This window comes from Aquarana catesbeiana, linkage group LG12, assembly GCF_042186555.1.
Source record: "Aquarana catesbeiana isolate 2022-GZ linkage group LG12, ASM4218655v1, whole genome shotgun sequence".
In the NCBI taxonomy this organism is placed as follows: Eukaryota; Metazoa; Chordata; class Amphibia; order Anura; family Ranidae; genus Aquarana; species Aquarana catesbeiana.
The window spans coordinates 191,733,983-191,761,980 of NC_133335.1; the positions used below are offsets into that span (position 1 = coordinate 191,733,983).

General features: G+C 45.0%; 1 protein-coding gene across 1 annotated transcript; it reads right to left on the minus strand.

Annotated features, from left to right (window-relative positions):
• Positions 1 to 5,496: 5,496 nt before the first annotated feature.
• PXMP4 (peroxisomal membrane protein 4) lies at positions 5,497 to 27,916 on the minus strand. Its single transcript, XM_073606353.1, has 4 exons — positions 27,762 to 27,916; positions 23,852 to 23,914; positions 15,791 to 15,989; positions 5,497 to 7,222 (listed from the first exon to the last, which is right to left on the minus strand). The coding sequence occupies exons 1-4, from the start codon at positions 27,872 to 27,874 to the stop codon at positions 6,959 to 6,961; spliced, it is 639 nt and encodes a 212-aa protein (XP_073462454.1). The 5' UTR covers positions 27,875 to 27,916; the 3' UTR covers positions 5,497 to 6,958.
• Positions 27,917 to 27,998: the final 82 nt, after the last annotated feature.

Consider the following 27,998-nt stretch of genomic DNA (forward strand, 5'->3'; position numbering starts at 1 on the left):
TCACTACACGCTCAAAAACATGGCTTACCAGCGTTTAACGTTTTTGATCCATTGAAAAAAAAAAAAAAAAAAACAAACATTTAAATAAATAAAAAAAAAAAAAAAAATGCTAAAAAAAAACGCTAACGCAGAAAAAAAAAAAAAAAAAACCCTAATAAACGCCATTGCAAAAATGTTAAAAAAAGCGTTGAAAGACTCATTGCAAAGCTACTGGCATTTTTAGAACGTTATTTTACCGTCCAGTGTGCATGGAGCCTTAGAGCTAGTCTAGACTAAAAAAAAAAAGTAATATATTGCAGGTTACCAGACTTTAGATTTGGTTGCGTTCATTCATTTTTTTTTTCAGGCTTTACCTTTTTTTTAATGATAATTCTGCAAATAGCACCCTTCCTGTCTCTTCGTGGCTACGCTCACTCCTCCCCTGTATCTATGCTTGTCACACAGGTTGGATTCCAAACCTCTACCTTCTTATCTCCATTACAAGGCTGTTGCTGAATTTAGTAGTTTACAAAAAAATATATATATATTTTTGGCAGCTCCCAAAAAGTGAGCAGAGGTACTTTCTGCCTGGAAAAAAAAAAAAGAAGAAAACTAATGCAGCCACCACTTCTACAGAGGGTAAGCAGCAATGTATTACATTTTTGTTTGAATATGCTTTAAAGACACCAAAAAAGCTTAATAAGCCAACAGCAGAACTGGAAGGGTAATGGTTTAGTGTATGAGTTCTTGCCCCTCATAGTATAACTATACAGATGAGATAATGCTGCTAAATAGATTAAAGGAAACCCCCACTGGGAAAAATGTGAAGAATGCCATTGCTGAAGCCATATCTAAGAACGTTAGCTGTCAAGCTTCATTATTTTCTGCTTCGTTGGCCTGAAACAAACATGGACTAAGTTAGACCAGAGTGAAGTCAGAACCTCTGATCTTCATACTCGATCCGTGCCAGTCTCAGCAATTATTGAAACCAATGGATGAGTAGGATACTGCCAGGCAACTAGCCTTTTTAGAAGGAGGACTGAGCAATGGCAGCACTGGTTCCCCTTAAAAAGACAGGACTTACAAATAATAATTCAATCGCTCTTCATTACATGAACATTCAATTAATTATCCACAGGGGTGTGATGTACATCCCCCATTTCACTTCAATCCAGAAACAATTCATTTCCATACACTTATGTGCCTTAAAATCGCAGCGTATTGCCGTATACCTCTCTAAAAATAAATGGCGTACCATCTGATTCTCAACCGTATGCTTAGCATAGACGTTTTACGATTTCACCAGGTTATGGAAAATATTATACTGCCCCTCACATTTAAGGCTGCATTCACAAATCGTCGCGGGGAAAAAATGCTGCGATTTCAAACGCCTGCAAAACACAGTACGCGTTTGCGATGCCATTACTTCCAATGGCACCCCAATCGTGCCGTCACTGTCACGCTGCAATCGCGGCAAATTGCGCCGTTGTCGCCCCAAAAGAAGCTTATGTTCCTTTTTGGCTCGGTTCACACCTGAGCGATCTGAATCGCGAGTGAAATCGGCCGCGATTCTGCCCGCAATTCGAAATCGCGGCAGGTCGCTTGTGCAATGGCACTACTTTTTAACGGCACCCCAATCGTGGTGTGATTTTACCGCGCGATAAATCTAAAAAGGAGCAGGAGCTTCTTTTGAGCGACAGCATCGCACATTGCAGCGTGATTTATAACAACTGGGCATGATTGGGGTACCATTAAGAAGTAATGGCATTGTACAAGCACCCCACAATGTGCTGCGATTTCACAGGTGTGAACGGAGCCTTAGAGCCGTGTTATGATTTACTGTGCGACAATCGCAGCAAAATCACAGCACAATTGGGGTACCATTGCAAGCAATGGCATCGCAAACGTGTCCCGCATTTTGCAGCCATTTAAAATAGCAGGGCGGAATTGCGCCAACGATCATGTGTAAAGGCAGCCTAAAGCAGAAGTTTAACTTGCTCATATTTTACCTTCCCTGGCTACTCCTTTCTCCTCTCTTTAAGAAACTATTAAAAAATTAAAAAAAACTGTTCCCTTTCCATTACTTTTTTTTTTTGATCTAGTGACATCACTTGGCCTCCAGACAGCAATAATAACCTAATCCTTCCACTGCTGAAGTCATTACTCTGCTCTCTCCTCCCATCAGCAGGCTCCCATTATTCGCCTGACATTGCTGTGCAATAAAGCAAAGCTCATAGCGCTAATTTTCTATCTCCCAGCCAAAGTCCCGCTGTGCATGGGGATTTTAGGAATTCAATACAAAAACTTGGCTATTCATCATTATTTAAATACAGTTAATTTGTTAATAAATGCATTAAAGTGTTACTAAACACACAGCAGTAAAATCAGTCTGTATATACAGTAAAGCATGCTTGTTATACTCACTGTGGAACCTAATTCTTTGCATTGTGTAAAAAGGCTGTTTGATCCTGTTTTCTCAGATCCTCCCCTTCTTGCATTGTCTCCAAAACATGTCTGGGTAAGACAGTTACTGGAGTCAGGCTGCACACGCTCAGTTTGGTGTGTATTGCTTTTTTTTTTTTTCTTGGGAGAGTGCATGTTATCAGCACAGGGCCAATCAGCACTGTCCAGACAGGAGGGTCAGGAGTACTGCATCCTGATAGGGCAGCCAGTGCCGTATGAAAACTCCTCCTACAAGCTTTAACCAGACACTGATAGAAGTCACAAGACTGCTATATACTGCTAATGAGAAAAGGTGTTTAGCAGTTTATATTTACTATTTACTAAAATAATTGCATTCCCATGTTCTGTGTACTGTGGGAGACCAGATATAGTGAATGCAGGGTCCTGGGTTTAGTAACACTTTAAGTACTGTTCTATAATGCCTGTTCAGAGTTTAGCTTTAGCCCTGGTTCACATTGCTGTGACTTGTGCCACATAAAGTCACATCAATTAAAAAAAAAAAAAGTCAGCAGTTAGTGGACAAAGTCACATGACAAGTGAAAACACATTTCAATGGCGGCCGTTCCAATCCATGCGACTCAAGTTGCATCAACATTTAAAAAGGTTCCTGCACTACATGCAACTTAGAGACGACATGAAAATCAAACTGCAGCATTGCACTGGAAATCGCACTGTGAACCAAGGCTTACGACTGTACAAGTTTGCAGCCAGGGCAGTCAGAAAACCAGATCTGCAGAATTATTAAGGGCTCATGCACACTGCAGCTCAAAAGGAGCTCAAAGAGGCAGCTCCTACAGGCTTTTAGGCTCTTTTGAGTACCTATTTTTTTCTGCCTGGAAACTCCCCTCCTTGCTAGCCAACGTGTCCATGCACACTATGGCTTTTTCAGGCATATGCTCCTACAGGCAGAGCCCCCCGCGCCCACCAAACTCACCTTTTTGAGAGGAGCTAGTGCCCCAAAGAGCTCAAAGAAGCTCAAAGACATGTGAAAACATTTGTTCCAACTTTTTGTTTTGTTTATATAGTGGTTAAGAAAGTACTACCTAGGAGGGTTTGTGAAAAAAAAGACAAAAAATCACTTATACTCAAAATAGCTCAAAGGAGCTTGATGAAGCTCAATAAAGCCGTGCACAAGAGCACAAAAAAAGCACAAGCTTCTTCAAGCTGAAATAAAAGCTCAAATGCCTGTAAAAGCAGCTTTTTTTCTTTTGCGTTGCAGTGTGCATGAGCCCTAAGGGTCGGTTTTTTAAACAAGATTGAAGCCAGTGGATGAGCATGAGTGCAGGTCTGGAGATACACAGCTGAATACCTACAGATCAGAGGCACTGAATTAGTGCCGGTAATGACACCTCTAGTCACCTTGACCCTAGAGAATGGGTGTGAGTGGTTCAGAATCCCCGTTCTTTACATTGAAGCATTTGTTGCATTCTTGAAAGACAGCAAACTGCTGGGAACTCAGCTGACATACACCCATAAAGCCATAAATCTGTGTCACTGATATATGCATATGTGAGAAAATTAGATCATACTAAGGCCAAAACTTTTTTTTTTTCCTATGTTGCATAGAGTGGGGAAGGGTGGAATCCCTAGTGTCCAACTTGTGGCCTTTTTCTACATGTTAAGCAGCTAAGCAGCCCTCAGGCCCGGTTCACACTAGTGCGATGTCAGACAGACATCGCATGCGATTTGCACCACATTGCTGTGCAGATCAAATGCGATGTCTGTGCGATACGATTTTAGTCCGCACTGGAATCGGATCGCATGTGTGTTCACACCTATGCAATCTGATTCCTGCACCATTTCACAGTTAGCACTGCGATATGCAAACCGATCTGGGGGTGTCATGGACACCCGCAGTGGTTCGCAGATCTCAGTGTGGACCACTGTGCGATTCAGGTGCGATGTGGGGAGCCACACTGGATTTGCAGCGGTTCTCGCACCGCACCAGTGTGAACCGGGCCTCAGACCCCAGCAGTCGGTAATTGGGAGTGCAAGCAAGGATTTGTATTGGGGTCAGTTCACACCATAGAAATGCAGCCCGGATGCTTTTCTGTGTGCGCGTTTTTTACGCATTTTTGATGCATTCCAGTGCAGTTTTTGATGCATTCCAGTGCATTTTTCCTTCTCTTTTTTCTTAACCTTAAACATGGAGATGTGAGTTTCAGTGCGTTTTTGTGTGCATGTTTGATGTGTTTTACAGCATTCCACTACATTCCAGTGTAGGAAAAATGCAGCACGTTCTACTTTTTTTTTCTGGAACTGGAACTGCAAGCACTGGTGTGAACTATGCCATTGAAAACCATATAACCTACTTTCCATGCGTTTTTGATGCAGAAAAAAAACAAACGCACTGGACTGCCTGTGGTGTGAACTGGCCCTTAGGCTAATATCAGTGATCTCTACTAGTCTCATGTAATATGCCCCTAGTCTCTCACTGTCTTCTGCAGCAGGTCTCTAACCAAACATGTCCCCCATCCCTGACCACTTTTCTGCTCCAATGTGTACACAGTAGTCCTCCAGTCCTCTCTAGCATTACCTACACCCAATTATGTGCGACCCGTCGGTGAGGTCAGGAGTCAGTGTTGAAAGTCAACAACAACTGGTTTAAAACCTCATGAAAAGAGTGCTCAACACAGAGTTTCTTCCCAACACTAATAAAACAGAGAGATGAGGTAGAGAGCCGGCAACCCATCCTTCCGAAAAAGTCGCTTACTACATCGAGTGCAGTAGAGGTGCCCCAAATGGAAATTTTGGTGCCGAAACCAAAATGCAGGAGGGACTTGGCTGAAAACCGAAACTGAAAAATGACAGTTTTTTTAAAAATATATATTTTTATATATAAATATATTATATTCAACTTTTTAATTAATATCATCAATTTAAATTAATGAATTTATTGTCGGCCATTATTGGCATCTTTAGAAAAGCTCAAGAAAAATGTTTCCCTTTAATATCTATGTACACCTTCACACTGGTCCATTCAGCTTCTGTTGTGGGTGTTAAAAATCCTGCTTACTGCATTTTTGGTCAGTTAAAAAAAAACAAAAAACAAAAAACAAAAAACAAAAACAAAAAAAAAAAAAAACGCACGAAAGACACGCCTTCCCGTTGAAATGCATTGAAAACACAGCAAGAACGCATCACTACCACACCCGTGTTACATTTTTGTTGTGGTTTTTGAGTCACATGATCTATGAAAAAAAAAAAAAAAAACCACACACACACACACACACACACACATACACACACCATGAGCAAAGGAAAATTGTGGTAAAATCACATTATCGCCACCTTTTACTCATTAGCGGCAAAATGCCGATAACACCATTTTTAGCCATTACGTTTTGGCCGCGGAAATTTCAGTGCATCTCTAGAGTGCAGTGTACAAAATGCAGTGGCTTACACATTTCAGCAATAAGCCTTAAAGTGATACTAAAGTCGCTCCTGGCCCCTCCCTCCTGTCGAGTGCCCCCACAGCAAGTAGCTTGCTATGGGGGCACCTGAGCCGAGCCACAGCGGTGAGTACTCATTCAGACACGGAGCTGCATTCAGCCCCACCCTCTCTCCTAAATGGCTAACTGACTTTGATTGACAGCAGCGGGAGCCAATGGCGCCTCTGCTGTGTCTCAGCCAATCAGGAGGGAGAGTCCCGGATGGCCGAGGCACTTGTGCACATTGCTGGATCGAGATGGGGCTCAGGTACGTAGTAGGGGGGCTAAGATAAAAAAACCTTCTGACTTTACAACCACTTTGAACATAGCCATAAAAAACATAACATATCAGGACACAGCATTTACATACAATAAAGTAAAGGAAAAGCTTTCCCCTCCCTCCTGTCAAAAGCTCACGAAATGAATTAGGCAAACCAGTTGGTCAATTAGCTGTAAAGATCTAAGACTATCCCTGTCCCGTGTCCTGACATGTTTTTTTTATGGCTATGATTAGGACTTATTGCCGAAACGCGTAAGCCCTACATTTTGTACACTCTACTATATTTAATAAAGTGACTTTTTCAGAAGGACGAATTGCCAGGTCTCTACTTCAGATCTCCATGTTAAAATCTCAGTAAGTTTGTCTTGCAGTGCCCCATTGGGGAGATTTTTTTCCTAACTTCCTGAGTGATCATCGAGACAGGAAGTTAGGGAAATCTCTCCCACAGGGAGGCAGTAAGCAATGGCAGCACTGGTTTAGAAGAAAACTGCAGTGTTCACTGTTGGGGTTATTCCCCTCTTGTCTTGTGTGGTTATCAGGACAGGAAGGGGAAATCTCCCCAGCAGGGACAAAATCAGAAGTAAAACCTGATAAAAATTCTAACACCTCCCACCTCTAAATGGGTGGTTTGGGCTATAGGTGGCCTTATACACTCTGAAATCTGGGAAAATCAAGGTACAGTATCAGTCATCATGATCACTCCATCAATCTAGCCATTCAAGTATAAAGAGGTTTACCAATACAATCCCCACATTTAAAGGGGCCTATCTGCTCTTTCAGTGCATCCTGCAGCGATATACAGGATTTATTTATCCTGCTTAGGCTTGTTGTAGATCAAGAAGTCCGAGATGTCATGCCAGATGTTGCTGTCATCATACAGATACGTCATGGAGGACTGCAGGGAGGGCTGGAGAGTATGGCGTTGGTATTCAAACAGCCAGAGCACAAATCCCCACACCAGGGCTGAGAAAATAGGGAAGACATCGAACTTGGGCTCCGGGATGATTCCCTTCTCTACTGCCAGCCGGGACAATCCGAAGAGGATCCGAGACAATAAGTACATGTTTATCTGCAAGGCACAGGAAAGGTGTGAGGGGTACTTAGATTTAATGCCACAGTCAAAGGGATAAGCTTTTGTTTTTGTCTACAATTCTATAAAATAAAATTTTTCTTCATATTTCTTCCCTTTTCACTGAATCTGTATAATAATAATAATAATAATAAATAATAATCATAAACCACTTGCCCTCTAGAAGATTTACCCTCCTTCCTGACCAGGCCATTTTTTGTGATACGGGACTGCGTTATTTTAACCACTTCAGCCCCAGACCATTATGCTGCCTAAGGACCAGAGGACTTTTTCCAATTTGGCACTGCGTCGCTTTAACTGCTAATTGCGCGGTCATGCAATGCTGTACCCAAACGAAATTTGCGTCCTTTTCTTCCCACAAATAGAGCTTTCTTTTGATGGTATTTGATCACCTCTGCAGTTTTTATTTTTTGCGCTATAAACGGAAAAAAACGAAAATTTTGAAAAAAAAAATGATATTTTCTACTGTTTGTTATAAAAAAAAAATCCAATAAACTCAATTTTAGTCATACATTTAGGCCAAAATGTATTCGGCCACATGTCTTTGGTAAAAAAAAAAGTCAATAAGCGTATATTTATTGGTTTGCGCAAAAGTTATAGCGTCTTCAAACTAGGGTACATTTTCTGGAATTTACACAGCTTTTAGTTTATGACTGCCTATGTCATTTCTTGAGGTGCTAAAATGGCAGGGCAGTACAAAACCCCTCCAAATGACCCCATTTTGGAAAGTAGACACCCCAAGGAAATTGCTGAGAGGCATGTTGAACCCATTGAATATTTATTTTTTTTTGTCTCAAGTGATTGAATAATGACAAAAAAAAAAAAAAAAAAAAAAAAAAAAAAAACTTACAAAAAGTTGTCACTAAATGATATACTGCTCACACAGGCCATGGGCCTATGTGGAATTGCACCCCAAAATACATTCAGCTGCTTCTCCTGAGTACGGGGATACCACATGTGTGGGACTTTTTGGGAGCCTAGCCACGTACGGGGCCCCGAAAACCAATCACCGCCTTCAGGATTGCTAAGGGCGTAAATTTTTGATTTCACTCCTCACTACCTATCACAGTTTTGAAGGCCATAAAATGCCCAGATGGCACAAAACCCCCCAAATGACCCCATTTTGGAAAGTAGACACCCCAAGCCATTTGCTGAGAGGCATGTTAAGTTCATGGAATATTTTATATTTTGACACAAGTTGCGGGAAAGTGACACTTTTTTTTTTTTTTGCACAAAGTTGTCACTAAATGATATATTGCTCACACAGGCCATGGGCATATGTGGAATTGCACCCCAAAATACATTTAGCTGCTTCTCCTGAGTATGGGGATACCACATGTGTGGGACTTTTTGGGAGCCTAGCCGCGTACGGGGCCCCGAAAACCAAGCACCGCCTTCAGGATTTCTAAGGGTGTAAATTTTTGATTTCACTCTTCACTGCCTATCACAGTTTCGGAGGCCATGGAATGCCCAGGTGGCACAAAACCCCCCCAAATGACCCCATTTTGGAAAGTAGACACCCCAAGCTATTTGCTGAGAGGCATGGTGAGGATTTTGCAGCTCTCATTTGTTTTTGAAAATGAAGAAAGACAAGAAAAAAAATGTTTTCTTTTTTCAATTTTCAAAACTTTGTGACAAAAAGTGAGGTCTGCAAAATACTCACTATACCTCTCAGCAAATAGCTTGGGGTGTCTACTTTCCAAAATGGGGTCATTTGGGGGGGTTTTGTGCCACCTGGGCATTCCATGGCCTTCGAAACTGTGATAGGCAGTGAAGAGTGAAATAAAAAAAATTTACGCCCTTAGAAAGCCTGAAGGCAGTGCTTGGTTTTCGGGGCCCTGTACGCGGCTAGGCTCCCAAAAAGTCTCACACATGTGGTATCCCCGTACTCAGGAGAAGCAGCTAAATGTATTTTGGGGTGCAATTCCACATATTCACATGGCATGTTTGAGCAATATATCATTTAGTGACAACTTTGTGCAAAAAAAAAAAAAAATTTGTCTCTTTCCCGCAACTTGTGTCACAATATAAAATATTCCATGGACTCAACAAGCCTCTCAGCAAATAGCTTGGGGTGTCTACTTTCCAAAATGGGGTCATTTGAGGGGGGGGGGGGGGGGGTTTGAACTGTCCTGGCATTTTATGCACAACATTTAGAAGCTTATGTCACACATCACCCACTCTTCTAACCACTTGAAGACAAAGCCCTTTCTGACACTTTTTGTTTACATGAAATAGTTATTTTTTTTTTTGCAAGAAAATTACTTTGAACCCCCAAACATTATATATATTTTTTTAAAGCAAATGCCCTACAGATTAAAATGGCGGGTGTTTCATTTTTTTTTCCCCACACAGTATTTGCGCAGCGATTTTTCAAATGCATTTTTTGGGGGAAAAACACACTTTTTAAAATTTTAATGCACTAAAACACACTATATTGCCCAAATGTTTGATGAAATAAAAAAAGATGAACTTAGCCCGAGTACATGGATACCAAACATGACATGCTTTAAAATTGCGCACAAACGTGCAGTGGCGACAAACTAAATACCGTTTTAAAAGCCTTTACAGGTTACCACTTTAGATTTACAGAGGAGGTCTACTGCTAAAATTACTGCCCTCGATCTGACCTTCGAGGTGATACCTCACATGCATGGTGCAATTGCTGTTTACATTTGACGCCAGACCGACGCTTGCGTTCACCTTTGCGCGAGAGCAGGGGGGGCAGGGGTGCTTTTTTTTTTTTCTCTTTATTTTTTTTTCTTTTTTATCTTATTTTTAAACTGTTCCTTTCATTTTTTTTTTTAATCATTTTTATTGTTATCTCAGGGAATGTAAATATCCCCTATGATAGCAATAGGTAGTGACAGGTACTCTTTTTTTGAAAAAATTGGGGTCTATTAGACCCTAGATCTCTCCTCTGCCTCAAAGCATCTGACCACACCAAGATCGGTGTGATAAAATGCTTTCCCAATGGCGCTGTTTACATCCGGCGAAATCTAAGTCATGAAATGCTTGTAGCTTCCGGTTTCTTAGGCCATAGAGATGTTTGGAGCCACTCTGGTCTCTGATCCGCTCTATGGTCAGCTGGCTAAATCACCGGCTGCATTCTCAGGTTCCCTGTTGAGACAGGAGAGCCAGAGAAAAACACGGAAGACGGTGGGGGGGGGGTATTCCCTCCCACTGCTTGTAAAAGCAGTCTAGAGGCTAATTAGCCACTAGGATTGCTTTTACATGAAAGACGACTGCTGGCTGAAAAGAATGATACCAAGATGATACCTAAACCTGCAGGCATCATTCTGGTGTAACCACTCAAAGTCGTGAATGGCGTACCTGAAGACAAAAAAATGGTTAACAATAAAACACAGTAAACGGTAAAGTATAAAAAATTGCATACCTGAAAAGCAAACATGATAAAACATAATAACAATAAAACAATGCAGATTAGAATACAGTAAAAAAGAGCAGAACAATAGAGAGAATAGAGAGAGAGAACAATAAAACGACAACTATTTGTTTTTATTATATATATATATTTTTTTTTTTTTACACTTTTTTTTGTAACTAACTTTTATAACTGTAACCGGTTCCAGGTTCGGGTCTCTCAAAATGCGATGGCATCTTGGGAGACCCTGTGAAAGTGTGCCTAGTCTGTGCAATGCTGTACCCTATGCTAATACTCAACTAGTGAATGGTAGCGTTCAAAACATTCACCAATGCAAAGACCAGGATTGTCAGGACAGGAGGGACAATAATAGCAGGTGTCACCCCTATATCCGCGCTTGCTGCAGACACAACATCTTTTTTTGGGGGGTTCGCTGGGTAGGGGTACTCGGGAGCACATAAAGAAAATGCCTCTCATGCAGCCGACTGCATTTGGTTGGGGATGTGAATGGGGAAGTACGGGCGCTGCAGAAGTGGTGGGTTCCCAATTAGGATTGGCGAATGCAGCAGGAAGGGCACTATGGGCACGACGGGCTTGTGTTTGTCTTCTTCTTGGTGGCAGCGGGACACTACTTGTGCTTGTCACCTCACCAGCTTGAACTGCACTTATGGGACTCGCCACGTCACCAAGTGTTACTGCAGTGCTGGTTTGACTACAACCGGGGTGTACTAGGCCGCTGGTGCTTGCCAGATCACCAAAACGCTACCAAAAAAAAACTGTTAGCGATCGCAGGGATCAGGCCTGACTCTGCGAACGCTGCAGTTATGTGTTTAGTGTTTTGTAAGTGACAGTGATCGATCAATACTGCACTTGGGTGGGCTGGGCCGGGCGGAGGAGCAAAACGCAGGTGCTAGCAGGTATCTGGGCTGATCCCGCTAACACTGCGTTTTTGGGAACCCTAAACTGCTGGGGACGCTAGTATAGATCTGATCGGATCAGATATTGATCCGTTCAGATACTATACCACTAAGGGAGGCGTATGCTGTGTGCATGGGTGTTAGCGGTACTGGCGCTAATCTGACGCTGCCTGGGGCGACGCATATCACCGCCTGGCGATCAGGGGGCTAAACCTTTATTCGGTAATAAACGGCGGGTGCCCTGACACTATAAAAAATAAACGAACTAACCAGCGTCACCCATAACAGTTATACGGTGATCAGTGGTGAAAGGGTTAACTAGGGGGCAATCAAGGGGTTAAAACATTTATTAGGTAGTATATGGGGGTCCCTGTCGCTATAAAACGCTGACGGCGAACCTAAATATTTACCTCCCTAACTAGCGTCACCAGTGACACTAATACAGCGATTAGAAAAATGATCGCTTAGCGACACTGGCGACAGGGGGTGATCAAGGGGTTAAAACTTTATTAGGGGGGTTGGGGGGGTACCCTAGACCTAAAGGGGGCTAACACTAACTGTCACAAACTGACACCATGCAGTAATCAGAAAAAAAAAAAAAAAACTGCTTGGTGTCAGTGTGACGGGGGGGGGGGGGGGGTGAGGGGTGATTCGGGGGGGGAATTGGGGGGTAAAGGGGGGTGTTTTGTGTGCCTGGCATGTTCTACTGTATGTGTGTGTGTTGTGCACTCACATTGCAGTCTTCTCTCCTCGGCGCCGGAACGGAAAATACCGAGCAGAGGAAAGATGACATCATTTCCTTTGCTGCTGTTTAGCATACAGCAGCAGAGGAATGATTTGATTGGCCGGCGGCGATCGCGAGGGGGGGCCACAACGGATGGTCTCCCCCTCATCTCCGCCACTGGACAAAAACGGGCCGCCTCGGGCACCGGGGGGGGTCCGATCGGACCCCCTGCCCGCGGGAGGCAGATTCTGCCTGCCCATGCCATTCTGCCGACGTACATCGGCATGAGGCGGTCCTTAAGTGGTTAACTGACAATTGCGCGGTCGTGTGACGTTGTACCCAAATAAAATGTATGTCCTTTTTTTCCCACAAATAGAGCTTTCTTTTGGTGGTAATTGATCACCTCTGCGGTTTTTATTTTTTGCACTATAAAAAAAAAAAAATAGATAAAAAAGAGATGACCGACAATTTAAAAGCGGAATTCCATCCAAAAGTGGAACTTCCGCTCATCTGATTCCTCCCCCCTCTGGTGCCACAATTGGCACCTTTCAGGGGGGGAGGGGGGTGCAGATACCTGTTTACTACAGGTATTTGCATCCACTTCCTGGAATAGACTCCCGCAGGAGTCACGCCCCTTCCCGCACCCCCCTGCTGTCTCCTGGGAAACGCACAGGTCCAAGGAGATAGCGGGGACCACTTACGATGCTCAGCGCGACTCGCGCATGCGCAGTAGGGAAGCGGGAAGTGAAGCCGCAACGCTTCACTTCCTGACTCTCTCTCAGAGAATGGCGGCGGCAGCAGCCGAGAGATTGATCGACTTTGGCTGCCGACATCGCTGGACTCCAGGACAGGTAAGTGTCCATATATTAAAAGTCAGCAGCTGCAGTATTTGTAGCTGCTGGCTTTTAATAATTTTTTTTTTTTTTTTTAGCTGGACTCCCTAAAAAAAAAAAAAAAAAAAAAAAAAAAAAAATCAGCAATTTAGGCCAATATGTATTCCTCTACATATTTTTGGTAAACAAAATTCCAATAAGCATATGTTGATCGATTTGCGCAATAGTTATAGCGTCTATACTATGGGATATTTTTTATTTATTTTCTTACTAGTAATGGCGCTGATCAGCGACTTCTAACGGGACTGCGATATTGCGTCGGACAAATCGAATTCTGACACTTTTTGGGGACCTGTGACACCAATGCAGTGGACAGTGCTAAAGATATGCACTGTCACTGTACTAATGACACTGGCTGGGAAGGGGTGAACATCAGGGGCGATCAAAGGGTTAACTGTGTGCCTAGCTGGTGTTTTCTTACCGTGGGAAGGCATGGAGCGGTCTACTGACAGAATGGCGATCTGCCTTGTTTACATCTGTACCAAAGGATTGGTGGGTGCCGGCGGACAGAGTCCGCAGTACCCGCCGATTTTACACAGTGGGAGAGGGCAGGCAGCGGCGTGCGTGCCTCTAGGCCAGGAAGTGTCAGATCACGTACTAAGTACGTGATATGGTGCAGAGCGGCTGCCCTGCCGCAGTATATCTACGGTGGGCGGTCCGCAAGAGGTTATTGTTGCACCGATGCCGATACAGAGTATTGGCACAAATACTCGTACAAATGCTCCGATACCCCAAATAGATACCTTTGCAGTGTGATCTGAGCCCATGCAAAATTAACCGACTCAAATCACACTGTAAAGAAACACATGCAATTTGAACAGGAATGCAGCGAGATTCCTGTCTGAATAGAATGTGGTTTTCCCGCACCGTTCCTGTGTGCACCTAAGCTTGTCATAGTGACTTCAGCCTGGATTCACACAGGAGCGGTGCGGGAAACCGCATGCAATTCCGACAGGAATCGCACCGCATTCCTGTTCCAATCACATCTCTTTGCAGTGCGATTTGAGCCTGTTCATTTTGTATGGGCTCAGATCGCACTGCAAAGGTATCGTTCAACCCTAATTATTATTATTTTACAGCATTTACATAGCACAGATTGTGCTATTTACAGAAAGGAGGGATGCAGTGCAGTTACAATACAATTCAAGAGGAGGGAAAGTAGGTTAGCCAGGCAGAGAAGTCATCAAGGAAGCTTGATATCGGTCCAAGAGGCCAATAGATTGCTGCAATCCTCAAAGAAACTGTAGAAACTAGACAAATATAATGAGCTTCAAAAGAGCCGAATGACAAAGAGGGAGGCGAGGAAAGAACCAGAAAGATGCTTTGTGTGGATAGAAATCTTCAGACTCCCCCTCTCTTCCATTCACTGGGTCTGGCTGAATGAGTCCACCATGGGAGAGGGCAGCTGGAGAGACAGAGACAGATACCTGAAGACAGCTTTCAGTAACAGTAAGTTGGTTAACCACTTGCTGACCGCCTACCACAGATGTACTGCGGCAGGTCGGCTCTATTGCGCGAAACGATGTACCTGTACGTCATTTCGTGCAATAGACACTAGGGGGCGCGTGCGTGCCACCGAAGGCATGATTGCATGCAGATTGGACACAGGGGATTCCAATCAGCTAGTCCAGCGGCCCTCGATATCCGCCAGCCACCCGCGATCATTCCCAGGAGAGTCAGATCGCCGTTCTGACAGGGGAGAAGATGGAAATCTTGTGTTCCTGCTAAGCAGGTACACCGATCTCTGTCTTCACCCAATCAGAGCAACCCCCACACAGTTAGCAAGCACCCCCTAGGGACACGCTTAACCCTTTGATCGCCCCTTCCCTGCCAGTGTCATTAGTACAGTAACAGTACAGTGCATATTTTTAGCACTGATCACTGTAATAATGTCACTGGTCCACAAAAAGTGTGTCAAAAATGTCAGGTGCCTGATTTGTCTGCCGCAATGTCGCAGTCCCGCTAAAAACTGCTGATCACCGCCATTACTAGTAAAAAAAAAAAAATAAAAAAATAAAAATCTAAATGCCATCAAAATATCTCATAGTTTGTAGACGCTATAACTTTTGCGCAAACCAATCAATATATGCTTATTGGGATTTTTTTACCAAAAATATGTACATATTACACATACTAAATTGAAGAAATTAGATTTTTTACATTTTTTTTGGATATGTTTTATAGCAGAAACTAAAAAAAATTTTTTTTTTTTTTGCAATAAGTTTTTTATTGTATACTAATATGAAGTACAAAGGAATACAAAGTCAAGTTTTTTGTTCTAACTCAAAAAATAAAAACCGCAGAAGTGATCAAATACCACCAAAAGTAAGCTCTATTTGTGGGAAAAAAGGACATCAATTTTATTTGGTTACAGTGTCGCATGACCGGTAAATCTTCCAGGAGGTCAAGTGGTTAGTTAGTTAGTGATTGAAAGGTCATGGACAGAGGTGATTTTTTTTTTTTTTTTTTTACTAAAGACTGAGTGGATATGGCAAAGGGCACGTGAGAAGGGGAGGAGTGTTCAAAGAACAGAAATGTGATTGTGCAGATTGCAGTTGCTGCCGGAGAATGGGGGGGGGGGGGATTTACTTGTTGACTTGAACTGTCCATCCGTTGGGTTAGCCTTACCTGGCTATTGATGTGATTATTCTCTCCGAATACCACCCATCCGCCCACACAAGCTGCCAGGAAGGAATGAAACTGCCATTTGCTTCCATGTATTTTCTCCTGAACTGTCAAGAGGCTCTTATATGTAAAGACGAAATAAGCAAGATTCCTCGAATGAGTTAATGTCGCCTGGAAGATGGCTTTCAGCTTGTCTTTTAAGCTAGGGAATCACAAGGTTAAAAAAATTGGAAAAAAAAAAAAAATAGTTAAAAGGACCCATTTACATTTGTAAGGTGTCTCACATAGTTAGTCTGGTTGAGAAAAAAAAAAAAGACAAAGTCCATCTAGTTCAACCTATAAAAGTAGTTGTAAACCTGACATGAAATATTAACAAAGCATATCCCTCCATAGTGTGTACTTGTCTCACTTAAAGGATAAGACCACCTTTTGTAACATGTTACACCCAAATTCAGGGTGCAACATGCTACAAATGCCCTTGCAACCCCCCCCCCCCCCATTTTGACAGTGAGTGTGGGGATCTTCTCCCCCCCCCCACTCACTGTCACAATCTAAAAAGAATGTGGCTGTGTGGGGCTCCGCCAACCCAGCTGCACCATTCATTCAGTGTTCTGTGAATTATTTTTTTTTTGAAAGCCCATGGCGTGTGAAACACACTCAAAAACGTCACCCGATGCCAAAAAAAAATGTACACACACACACACAGTGAAACACAAAAACGTGCAACAGGTGTACACAAGCCCTCTAAAATCAGAGGGCCTTATGCTCCAGATGGAGACTTGGGTACTTACAGTTGGTCCATCTGGCCAAAACCAGACAGACCCCATCCTCTGGAGGGTCTGCTGAAACAGACCCATCCAAGTACTAGGTGGGGCTCCCCCAAAGGGAGACCCAATGAGAGAGGGCGAACTAAGCCAGAAGGCCATGTCCACCCCCTCCCAAGACTTTCAGAGCAGGCCCGAGGACCTACACCCTACCAGTCACAAGTGCAAAATCGCGTACAAACATAAAAAGACAAGTGACAAACAAGGGCTTCAATAAAAGAAAGTGGGGGAGAAGGAACTGGAGAGGAGAGTGAAAATTGGTCATTGTGTAAAACAATGACCAGGCCCTCCGGCCAGAAATCAAAAATTCCTCTGGTCCCAGCCAAAAGGCCCGGCCCAGGAGTCAGGTGCAAAAAAAGTGTGATATAGTGCAGTGACCGTGGTGCCATAAATCAAAGTGACCCTCACTCACAGTGATATTATGGCACCCCTGGACTGCCACTCCAGGGGCACATACACCATGGGCTTCTTTTCAGGTCTGATCCCCTGCCTGACCAGTGCGGCCCTCCATCCCTGCCAGATAGAGAGTCCTTCTAGGTTTTCTCGGGGAGAGCCGCTGACTATATAGCAGCCTCCGCCGGTACTAGCCCTTCCAGGCCCCCCCCCCCCCCATCAACCCGGCAGATTTGCATAGCACCACCCCGTGCCCTCTCCAGGGCGATGCCAGCTCTTCCACCGGACGCTGATAGGAACAGCGACCACACCAGTCCTAGCCAGAAGGCCGGGAAAACCCAGCCCTTCGGCCAGACCAAATGCAGCACTCATCCTTATAAGTAGCACCCTTCCAGCCTGCTCAGATATGACCATCATTGGCCTCTAAGACCCAAGAGTGCCTTAATGTGGCCCCTACCGAAACAGGCCGCCCAGGTACAATTACACCATCAGATTTGCATAGCCCTCCGCTGTGGGAATAGCACAGCGCCTCCTCTGGCAACTGATAAGAACAGATACTACACTTGATCTTAGCCAAAAGGCCCGTGAATGGGAAAACTACAAGTACCAGCAGTCTTTGTGGCTGTTGGTTTGTAGTTCTAAATGAACTACCAGGGCGCTGTTGATCGCTCTAGGTAGTTCATGGAGTCTTCCTGTCAGTGTGCATCTGCCGGCCTGTATCAGAGGTATGGGCAGACAGATACACAGACAGTCTGCAGGACCGTGGCATTACACCCACAATCTGCTGACCATGGGTGCGATGCTTTACAAGTTCCTAACAGAAAAAAATAAAATAAATGCATTTTTTTTACTTGCAAAAAAAAAAAAAACCTTAGTTAGACTTACCGGTGACGGTATTTCTACGAGCCTTTCAGGACAGCACCTTGGAGAGAGCGTAGCTCCACCTCTTAGACAGGAAACACTGCGTGACAACGCCCCTTTAAAAAGCAGCTGCTTCCACCATGCCATCAGTTGTTACCGAGAAATCCTCCGACATGCTGGAAAATATAATCAGACAATTACCAGGTCCTATAATTATACTTTACATATGATAACCAAGGGAGGGAAGTAGGCTGCTGTCCTGAAAGGCTCGTAGAAATACCGTCACCGGTAAGTCTAACTAAGGTTTTCTCCCTTCGCCTTTCAGGACAGCACCTTGGAGAGGATAACCGAGAAACTTACTTCAGGGTGGGACTACTGCCTGCAAAACCTTCCTACCAAATGATTGGTCCGAGGCTGATAGTAGATCCAAGCGGTAGTGCCTTATGAAGGTCGAAAAACTGGACCATGTGGCAGCCTTGCAGATTTGCAGGAGATGCCCCAGCCCTTTCTGCCCATGATGCCGCCACTGCTCGAGTAGAATGAGGTAATACCCCTTCCGGAGGTTCCAGACCCAAAGATATGTATGCCTCTTTGATGGCCTGCTTTAACCATCTTCCAAGGGTGCTTTTGGAAGCTTTACCTCCTTTGTGAGTACCTTCCATTAAAACAAAGAGTGAGGATGACTTTCTGATTTCCTTTGTTCTTTCCAGATATTTAAGCAGGCACCTCCTGACATCAAGGGTATGGAAAGCTTCTTCTCCTGCTCCCGAAGGTAAAGGACAAAAAGTAGGGAGAATGATTTCCTGTGTACGGTGAAAAACTGAAGCCACCTTTGGTAGAAATGCTGGATCCGTCCTTAAGACTACCCTATCCTGTAGACATCTCATGAAGGGCTCTTTAATTGAAAGGGCTTGTAACTCACTAATTCTACGTGCGGAAGTTACTGCTACCAATAAAATAGTCTTTAACGTCAAGAAACGTAATGATGCTTCTTCTATGGGTTCAAACGGTGCCATAGTTAGACCCTGAAGAACTAAAGATAAATCCCATTTGGGAAAACTAACAACAGGTCTAGGCTTTACTTTTGCCATTGCCCTAAAAAATCTGATTATTAAAAGGTTCCCCTGACAGGGTTCTTTCCAAAAAAACTGATAAAGCAGCTACCTGCGTCTTGAGCGTACTTGCTGCTAACCCCTTCTCCAATCCCTCTTGAAGAAATTCCAAAACTGAAAATGTGGTACGAAAATCAAAGTTTTTACTGGAACCCCAAGAATTATAGATCTTCCAGACTTTAAAGTAAATGTCTCTCGTCACTTTTTTTCTACTTGCAAGAAGGGTAGAAATAAGCCTCTCTGATAAACCCTTCCGTCTTAAGATTTGTTCTTCAGAAACCAAGCTGTTAGTTTGAGGTAAGCTGGATCTGGATGGAGAATTCGGCCCTGACTCAACAGGTCTGCCCTGATTGGTAATCTCCAAGCAGGTTTCACTGAGAGGTTCATCAAGGTTGAAAACCAGGGTCTTTTTGGCCAATAAGGAGCTATTAATATTAGCTCCGTGGACTCCCATCTGAATTTGGCTAACACCTTTGGTATCAGTTGGAACGGGGGAAAAGCGTAGGACAGATGGAAGTCCCATTTGTGAGCTAACGCATCTACTCCGAGAGCTTGATCCTGTCTCTGAAGAGAGAAGAAGACTGGTATTTTTGCATTTTCCTCTTTTGCAAAGAGGTCCACTTGGGGATGACCCCAACTCTTGGAAATCTTTTCGAATAATTCCTGATTGAGAGACCACTCTGCTTCCCTTATTTCTTTCCTGCTGAGGAGATCTGCTAAGGTGTTTTCCGTCCCCTTTAGATGGACTGCTGATAGAGAGGCCACATTGTTCTCTGCCCATCTTAGGATCTGATGCGCTAGACCCATTAGGGTTTTGCTTTTTGTGCCCCCTTGCTTTGTTAAATATAATACTGTCGTCATATTGTCTGACAATATTTGGACATGTTGATTCACTAGGAATTCCTGGAGGGAGAGGAGGCTTAAGTGAACAGCCTTTAACTCTCTCCAATTTGAAGATCTTCTTGCTTCTGGTTTGGTCCAAACTCCCTGAACCGTTTTTTCTTCCAGGTGAGCTCCCCATCCCCAGGCGCTGGCATCTGTAGTCAGCCTTCTGGTTACCGGAAAGACCCAAGGAAGCCCTTTTGAAACATTTCCTAGGTTCCTCCACCACCAGAGAGACCTTTTTGCTCTTGCCCCCAAGTTGAATTTCTTCTCCAGAGGTTCCTGGTATGACCAATTCATCAGGATATCCGATTGCAGAGGACGGGAATGCAACCTGGCCCACTGTACCGAAGGAATTGCTGCTGTCAACAGACCCAGAGCAGACATGGCTTGTCTTACAGAGATCTCTGCGTTGGATTGAAGTGTTATCAGGGTCAACTGCATCTTCTCTATTTTCTCCTGGGGTAGAAAAATTTTCTGTTCTATCGAGTCTATTTCGTACCCCAGAAACCTTACCCTTTGAGATGGAATTAAGTTTGACTTCTGAAGATTGAGAAGCCATCCCAAACCTCTTAAATGTGTTTGAACTGTCTGTAGGTTGACCTCTACTTGACCCCTTGAGTCTGCAAACAGTAGCAGATCGTCCAAATAGGGTACTATTGAAATCCCCTTCAGTCTCAGGGGCTCCAAAGATTCCGCCATCACTTTTGTGAATACCCTGGGAGAAGAGGAAAGACCGAAAGGCAGAGCCCGAAACTGCAGGTGCCAAATCTCCCCTCCCCCCAGATTGATTGCAAGACGCAGGAACCTTTGTGATGGGGGCGCTATTGGTATATGGAGATAGGCATCTCTCAAATCGATGGAAGCCATATGACATTTGGGGGTTAGCAAATTCCTTACTGAGAAAATCGTATCCATCCTGAATTTTTTGTATTTTATGGATCGATTTAGAACCTTTAAATTGAGAATCAGGCGGAACTTTCCTGATGGCTTTTTGACCATAAAAATGTGGGAGTAAAACCCCTTCCCCTCTTGATCTTTCGGAACCTGGGAAATGACCTTCTGTTGCATCAGTTCCTGTAACAGAGACTTCATGGCCAGAGCCTTTTCCCGATCCTTTGGCAGGTTTGTGATGTAAAACCGACTTGGGGGGCTTTGTGAGAATTCCAATTGATAACCCTTTTTGATTAACCCCAGAACAAAAGGACTCTTTGTTGTTTTTTCCCAGATTGGTAAGAAGTCCTGTAGTCTCCCCCCTACTAGATGGTCATTGTTTTTTAGGGGTTTGTTCTGGGGTTCTAAAGAGTACCCCACCTCTACCTCTTCCTCTCTGAGAAGACCAGGGTCTCTTCTGTGTGTGGTCCTTTTCCTTATCGGTTTGTCGAAAAGGACGAAAATTTTTCCTCTGCTGTACCGTTTTCTTCTTCTGTGGGAAAGCTTTCTTCTTGTCTGCTGTCCTGTCAAGGACAGTCTCTAGTTCTGGCCCAAACATCAGGTCTCCTGAAAAGGGAATTCCGCACAGTTTTACTTTAGAAGCTGAATCCCCTGACCAGGTCTTTAGCCAGAGTGCTCTTCTTGCTGAGTTAACAAGCGCAGAGGACCTGGCTGACATCCTGATAGATTCTGCAGAGGCATCTGCCATATATTTTACTGCCTTAAGCAGGGTAGGGAAGGACTCCAATAAGTCTTTTCTGGAGGTACCTGCCACAACATGATTTTTAAGTTGCTCTAACCAGCACTCCAGATTCCTAGCCACAACCGTAGCCGCCATTGCTGGCTTAAGATTAGCTAGAGATGAGTCCCAGGCTTTCTTCAGTAGCCCATCTGCCCTCTTATCCATAGCATCTTTGAGAATACCCATGTCCTCAAAAGCTAAATCAGTCTTCCTAGATACTTGAGAAAAGGCAGCGTCTATTTTTGGTTTTTTATTCCACAATAGTTCCTCATTCTCCTCAAAAGGAAACCTCCTTTTGAGGGTTTTAGAAAAAAACTGTCCTCTCTCTGGGTTCTTCCATTCCTTTTTAATTGTGTCTGTTAACACTTTATGCACAGGGAACACCCTGTGTTTAATTTCCTCCAGCCCCAGGTACATCTTATCATGCACAGACAGCTGAGCCTTTTCTTCCTGGATCTCCAGGGTAGTATAAATTGCCTTGAGTAATTCATCCACCTCCTCAAGTGACAGCTTATATCTAGATGATCTTGACTCTTCTTCCACCTCCTCCTCCTCAGAATCAATGGTTGAGGGTGGAATGCTTTCCCTTTCCTCCTCCGACTCACTTTCCACCTGTCTGGAAGTGGACTGAGGGAAACTGGAGTGAGAACTCTGCTCTTGGCTGGAACTCTGGCCGTGCTTTACAAGGGAACGCACTGTCCCTAGGGCCTCTGCTAACTCCTTCCTCACAGAAGATAAGAGCTCTTTGCACTCTTGTGAGGATTCTTCTTTTACTAAATCCACAATGCAGGATTTGCACAGTGGTTTGGGCCAAGAGTCCCTTAAAGGATTTTTGCATGAGGGGCACTTTCTCCCTATTCTCTCTGATTTGGCAGTAGCTTTCTGAAACAGAGAAACAAGAAAAAACCCAGGTCCTTTAGAACTAAGGCTTCAGAGAAAAGTAGTACCTCCAGCCAACACCCTAAGTGCCCAGAGTCTCACTCCTTTGCTGAACTGCTAATGGAAACTGTTACCCCATAGCAGACAGCAGCAGGTTTTGAATAACCACATCAAAGATAAAACACCCAGTGATATAAAAGGAAAGAGGTGCCACCGCACCTCTCCTACCTGGGCCTGGCCGGGAACCTGGGCGCCTGCATCCGCCATTGCTGCTGACGATTCCGCTGTCTCCATAGTGCAATCCGCAACTGCTGCACTGTGTACTAGGCTCCATGTGCCAAACAAAAGGAAGTCCCGGCCAGAGGACCCGCCCCTTCCTCCTGCGTTCCAGCAGCAGGAACCAATCGCTGCTACGCCCCGCCGGAAGTATCCGCCCACCGGAACTGACATCACCTGCTGTCCGGGATTCGGCGCCGCCATGCAGAGGCCTGGCATGGACGCTCTTACTGAGCACAACCGCGGCCCCCCGAACACCCCGGGTGGAAAACTTCCGGCAGACCATTACTCCTGTGAGCCGGAGAAGGAAGGGACACCGGAGCACCCTCCTCACGTAAGGGAAGGAGCTGGGTTGGTCTGAGTATCCAAACGTGGAGGTCCTGCCAAAACCCTCTCCTTGGAGAGAGCGCAGCCCCTCTGGTTCCCCAAGCAGTGCTTCCACCATGGCGGAGGAAACACTAAAACTGATGGCATGGTGGAAGCAGCTGCTTTTTAAAGGGGCGTTGTCACGCAGTGTTTCCTGTCTAAGAGGTGGAGCTACGCTCTCTCCAAGGTGCTGTCCTGAAAGGCGAAGGGAGAAAAAAATGTGCATTTATTTATTTTTAATTTTTTGTAAATGTGAACTTATCCTTTAAGAGCACTAAGTGTCATTTCTCTCTGCTGCTTCATTCCTCTGCTATCAGAATGAATCCCTTCTCACAAGTTTTCCTGACACCAAGAGAAAAATGGTGACAGGAGAGATCTCCAGCAGATTGACAGCCCCAGCTCTATTCATGTGTGCTGTGTGATGGGGGTGTCCCATCCCTCCAATCAGCGCTCACCGAGCTCTGCAGGGTGTAACTTCCCTGCTGGCAGAGCACGATTACTACTGGTGGCTATAGCCATCAGTAGTAATTGCATGCAAAAAAAATCCAACAGGCTAGTTGTACTGAAGTCGATCGATGGATGAATTGACTTCAGTACAACCAGGCCGCCCATACAAGTTTATTGCCAACTTTACTTCTGTAGAACAGGTTATAAGATTAGAGAATGATTTTGATTGACATATTCTCATTTCAGACACTTTGATAGATGGAGCCCACCTACAGTAACAGTTGCACATGTTCAATGCATATATATATATATATATATATATATAATATATGTTGGCAGAATAAATTACCTTCCAGACTTAAACAGGAATGTCATCACCAGTGCATGCGGTGCCCGGATTTTAGCTCCATACCTTAAGAAATAATAAAGGAAAAAAATCATGATTTCAGTGTTATTTCATTTACATCTCTAGTTATCCTCACATCACATCTGTATGGTTCAGGTGACTGACTACAAGCTGAATATTGAAGTAATAGAATGGATGGCAATGTGCAAAAACACAAGTAAAAGATATAAATACACAGTCTATGTAACACGCACCTCCCCATTGAAATGCACTGAAAACGCAGCAACAACGCATCGATAACGCACCCGTGTTACGTTTTTGATGCGATTTTAGAGTCATATGACCTATGATAAACACAGCATAAGCACAGTAAAATCTGGGTAAAGTCGCATGCATTGATGTCTCCATTATCGGCACCTTTTTCCTTATCTGCGATAATGGCAATTTTTTTTTTTTTACAAAAATAAGTCATTGGGGGGGGGGGGGGTGTACATTTTTATTAGATATCTTTTATAACAGAAAGTTATGAATGGAGGAGGCAGACCTCTTATTTATCTGCCCGTCCTCTAGAAATGCACTGAAATTTTGGTGGCCAAAATTGGTGTTTTTTTTGCCACTTTCTTTTCCCCCCAATGAAGGAACATGCCGGTAATGAGGGTCAAAACATGGAGCTTTGTAATGGTGCCCTAGATACAGTGCATACACAGAGGGAGGAGGAGGTCAAGGGGCTCATGTGCATTAAAGTGGAGCTCCACTCAAGAGGGGAAGCTCTGCTTATCTGCCTCCACCCCCCCCCCTCCGCTGCCACATTTGGCACCTTTGGGGGCGTATCTGGTTTTAAACCGGAAGTTCAGCCTTGCCCCGCAGCCAGCCCAATCAGAGAGTGCAGCGCTGAAGGGGGTGTTAACATGCCGCGGCCATGATGCTTTGCTTCGTGCCTGTGGCAGGGTCTACCCAACAAGTAGCAAATGGCGGACAGCAAACCTGCTAAACACAATACATTCAGGCGAATGGGGAAGCACTGCAAACGGCCCGCAACCGCATGCAATGAATGTGGCGTGCTCACTGCCTAAAATAGGGTTAAAACAGCAGTGGAGAGGCGTTACATCACTTCCTTACCCCTCCCCTCATCAGCAGCCAATGGCTCCCGCTGCTGTCTCAGCCAATGAGGAGGAAGAGATCCGGACATCACTGGATTAAGATGGGGCTCAAGTAAGTATTATGGGAGGGTAAAAACCCTTTACAACCACTTTAAAGGAAGGTGAAGGGTTAATATATAGGTCACACAGACGGGATGAAGAAAGAGGTACAGCAAAAGTCCTTCACCATTAACGGCTTTAGGTCCTCCCCATAGCAGTATTACTGCTACAGGGCGCCACCTGTGCCCCGGATCACGTATATACACATGATCCAGCTCTTCCAGGTAGGGCGCATGCTGGCGGCTTGCTGCACACAGCGGGAGCCGATCGGCGGGGTACTGCAGACTCTATGGCCGGCAGCACCCGCCAATTGTTCAGTACACAGCCTTATGTAAACAATGTAAACATATGTAAACAAGGCAGATCGCTGTTCTGTCAGTAGGGAAGGCATTGATCCTGTGTCTCTGCAAAGCATGACCATCGATCCATGTTTTCCCCTAGTAAAAGTAACTCCCACAATTTAGAGAAACACTGGCTAGGCACACATTTAAAGTTTTGATTACCCCCCCGATGTTAACCTCTTCCCTGCCAGTGTCAGTGCATATTTTTAGCACTGGTTCCCAAAAATGTGTCAAAATGTTTGTCGCAATATCGCAGTCCCGCTATAATTTGCCGATTGCCTCCATTACAAGTAAATAAAATTAAAAATATCCCATAGTAGATGCTATAATTTTTGCGCAAACCAATATACGCGTATTGGGATTATTTTTGATCAAAAATACGTAACAGAATACATATTGGCCTACATTGGTGTAGAAATTTGATTTTTTTCAATTTTTTTATTGAATATGTTTTATATCAGAAAGTAAAAAATATTATTTTTTATTTTTTTTTTTGCAAAATTGTCCCTCTTTTTTTGTTTATAGTGCAAAAAAAAAAAAAAAAAAAAAGTAGAGGTGATCAAATACCACCAAAAGAAAGCTCTATTTGTGGGAAAAAAAGGCATCAGTTTTATTTGGGTACAGCATCTCACGACGCAATTGTTAAAGTAACGCAGCGCTGTATTGCAAAAAAATGGCCTGTCACGGGGGATAAATCTTCCAGAGGTCAAGTGGTTAATCTGCTGCTGCTGATCCCTTCACTCCATTATTAAAGGAAGGTGAGGGCTCTCACAGGGAGCGCTCACATTGTAATTGCTGTTTGCTCATCATCACAGTGATCACAAGGCACAGAGCCGCCTGGATCAGCTCCGTACTCCGTGTCAACGATCTGTGCTGTCCAATGACAGCTCAAATCACAACCCTGAATAGCTGCTGGGGGGTATTTTTATAATGTCATCTATAAACAATGCTGGAGAAATACTCGCCCACCACTCATAAACATACAGCAGTAGAGGATTGATTGAAGTAAAACTGCAGATCAATGCAGCGAGGTCACTGACTCCCAAATGACCCTCCTCCTCTCCATCTGATAGAACAGTGGTCATCAACCCTGTCCTCAGGGCCCACTAACAGGCCAGGTTTTATGTATTACCTTGGGAAGATGCAGACTAGAATACTGCAATCACTGAGCAGCAAATGAGATCACCTGTGATGTATTTCAGTTATCTTGCAAACCTGGCCTGTTAGTGGGCCCTGAGGACAGGAGTTGATGACCACTGCGATAGAATATACTACTCCCCACCCCCACCTAGTGGAAGTGCAACCTGTCCTCCCCCCCCCCCCAATGAAAGTGCCCCCATGTCCTTACATTGTCCCCCCCCCCCAATGAAAGTGCCCCCGTGTCCTTACACTGTCCTCTCTGCCCCCCCCCATTGAAAGTGCCCCCGTATCCTTACACTGTCCTCTCTGCCCCCCCCCATTGAAAGTGCCCCCGTATCCTTACACTGTCCTCTCTGCCCCCCCCATTGAAAGTGCCCCCGTATCCTTACACTGTCCTCCCCCCCCCCATTGAAAGTGCCCCCTTGTCCTTACACTGGTCTCCCTGCCCCCCCCCCCCATGTCCTTACACTGTCCCCCCCAATGGAAGTGCCCCGTATCCTTACACTGCCCCCCCCAATGGAAGTGCCCCGTATCCTTACACTGCCCCCCCCAATGGAAGTGCCCCGTATCCTTACACTGCCCCCCCCAATGGAAGTGCCCCGTATCCTTACACTGCCCCCCCAATGGAAGTGCCCCGTATCCTTACACTGCCCCCCCAATGGAAGTGCCCCGTATACTTACACTGCCCCCCCAATGGAAGTGCCCCGTATCCTTACACTGCCCCCCCAATGGAAGTGCCCCGTATCCTTACACTGCCCCCCCCATGGAAGTGCCCCGTATCCTTACACTGCCCCCCCAATGGAAGTGCCCCGTATCCTTACACTGCACCCCCCAACGGAAGTGCCCCGTATCCTTACACTGCCCCCCCCAACGGAAGTGCCCCGTATCCTTACACTCCCCCCCCAATGGAAGTGCCCCGTATCCTTACACTCCCCCCCCCCAATAGAAGTGCCCCCATGTCCTTACACTGTCCTCCCCTCCAAATGGAAGTGCCCTGTGTCCTTCCTTTCTCCCCCCCCAATGGAAGTGCCCCCGTGTCCTCTCCCCCCCAAGAAGCGCCCCCATGTCCCCCCCTCCCCCAATGGAAGTGCCCCCATCCTTCCCCCCCCCACGGAAATGTCCCCCCCCCAATGGAAGTGCCCCCATGTCCTCACACTGTGCTACCCCCCCCCCCCCATGGAATTGCCCCCATGTCCTCCCTCCCCCCAATCGAAGTGCCCCCCATGTCCTCACACTGCTCCATTCCGGAATCCTTTGATCACAGCCAGGGCGGCTTGGTATCTCTTCTTCTTCAGCAGCTGGTTGACAGCTCGGATCACAGACCTCGGTAACACAGCCCCCGCCATTCTGACAGCCAGAGAGCCCTGACACTTCCGGGTTCTTAACACACGTGCGTTCCACCGGCGTTCCAAAGGTCACGTCCATGCTTTAAAAGTCCCCGGGCAGCAACAGAGCTCGGCGCACTCAGTT

Bases quoted from the DNA above. Each gene is read 5' to 3' on its own strand.
- PXMP4 (XM_073606353.1), bottom strand. From the start codon at position 27,874: ATGGCGGGGGCTGTGTTACCGAGGTCTGTGATCCGAGCTGTCAACCAG. The intron at 23,915-27,761 runs GTGAGGACATGG...TTATTTCTTAAG, and splicing joins GGATTCCGGAATGGAGCAGT to GTATGGAGCTAAAATCCGGG. The intron at 15,990-23,851 runs GTAATTTATTCT...GTGATTCCCTAG, and splicing joins TTCCTGTTTAAGTCTGGAAG to CTTAAAAGACAAGCTGAAAG.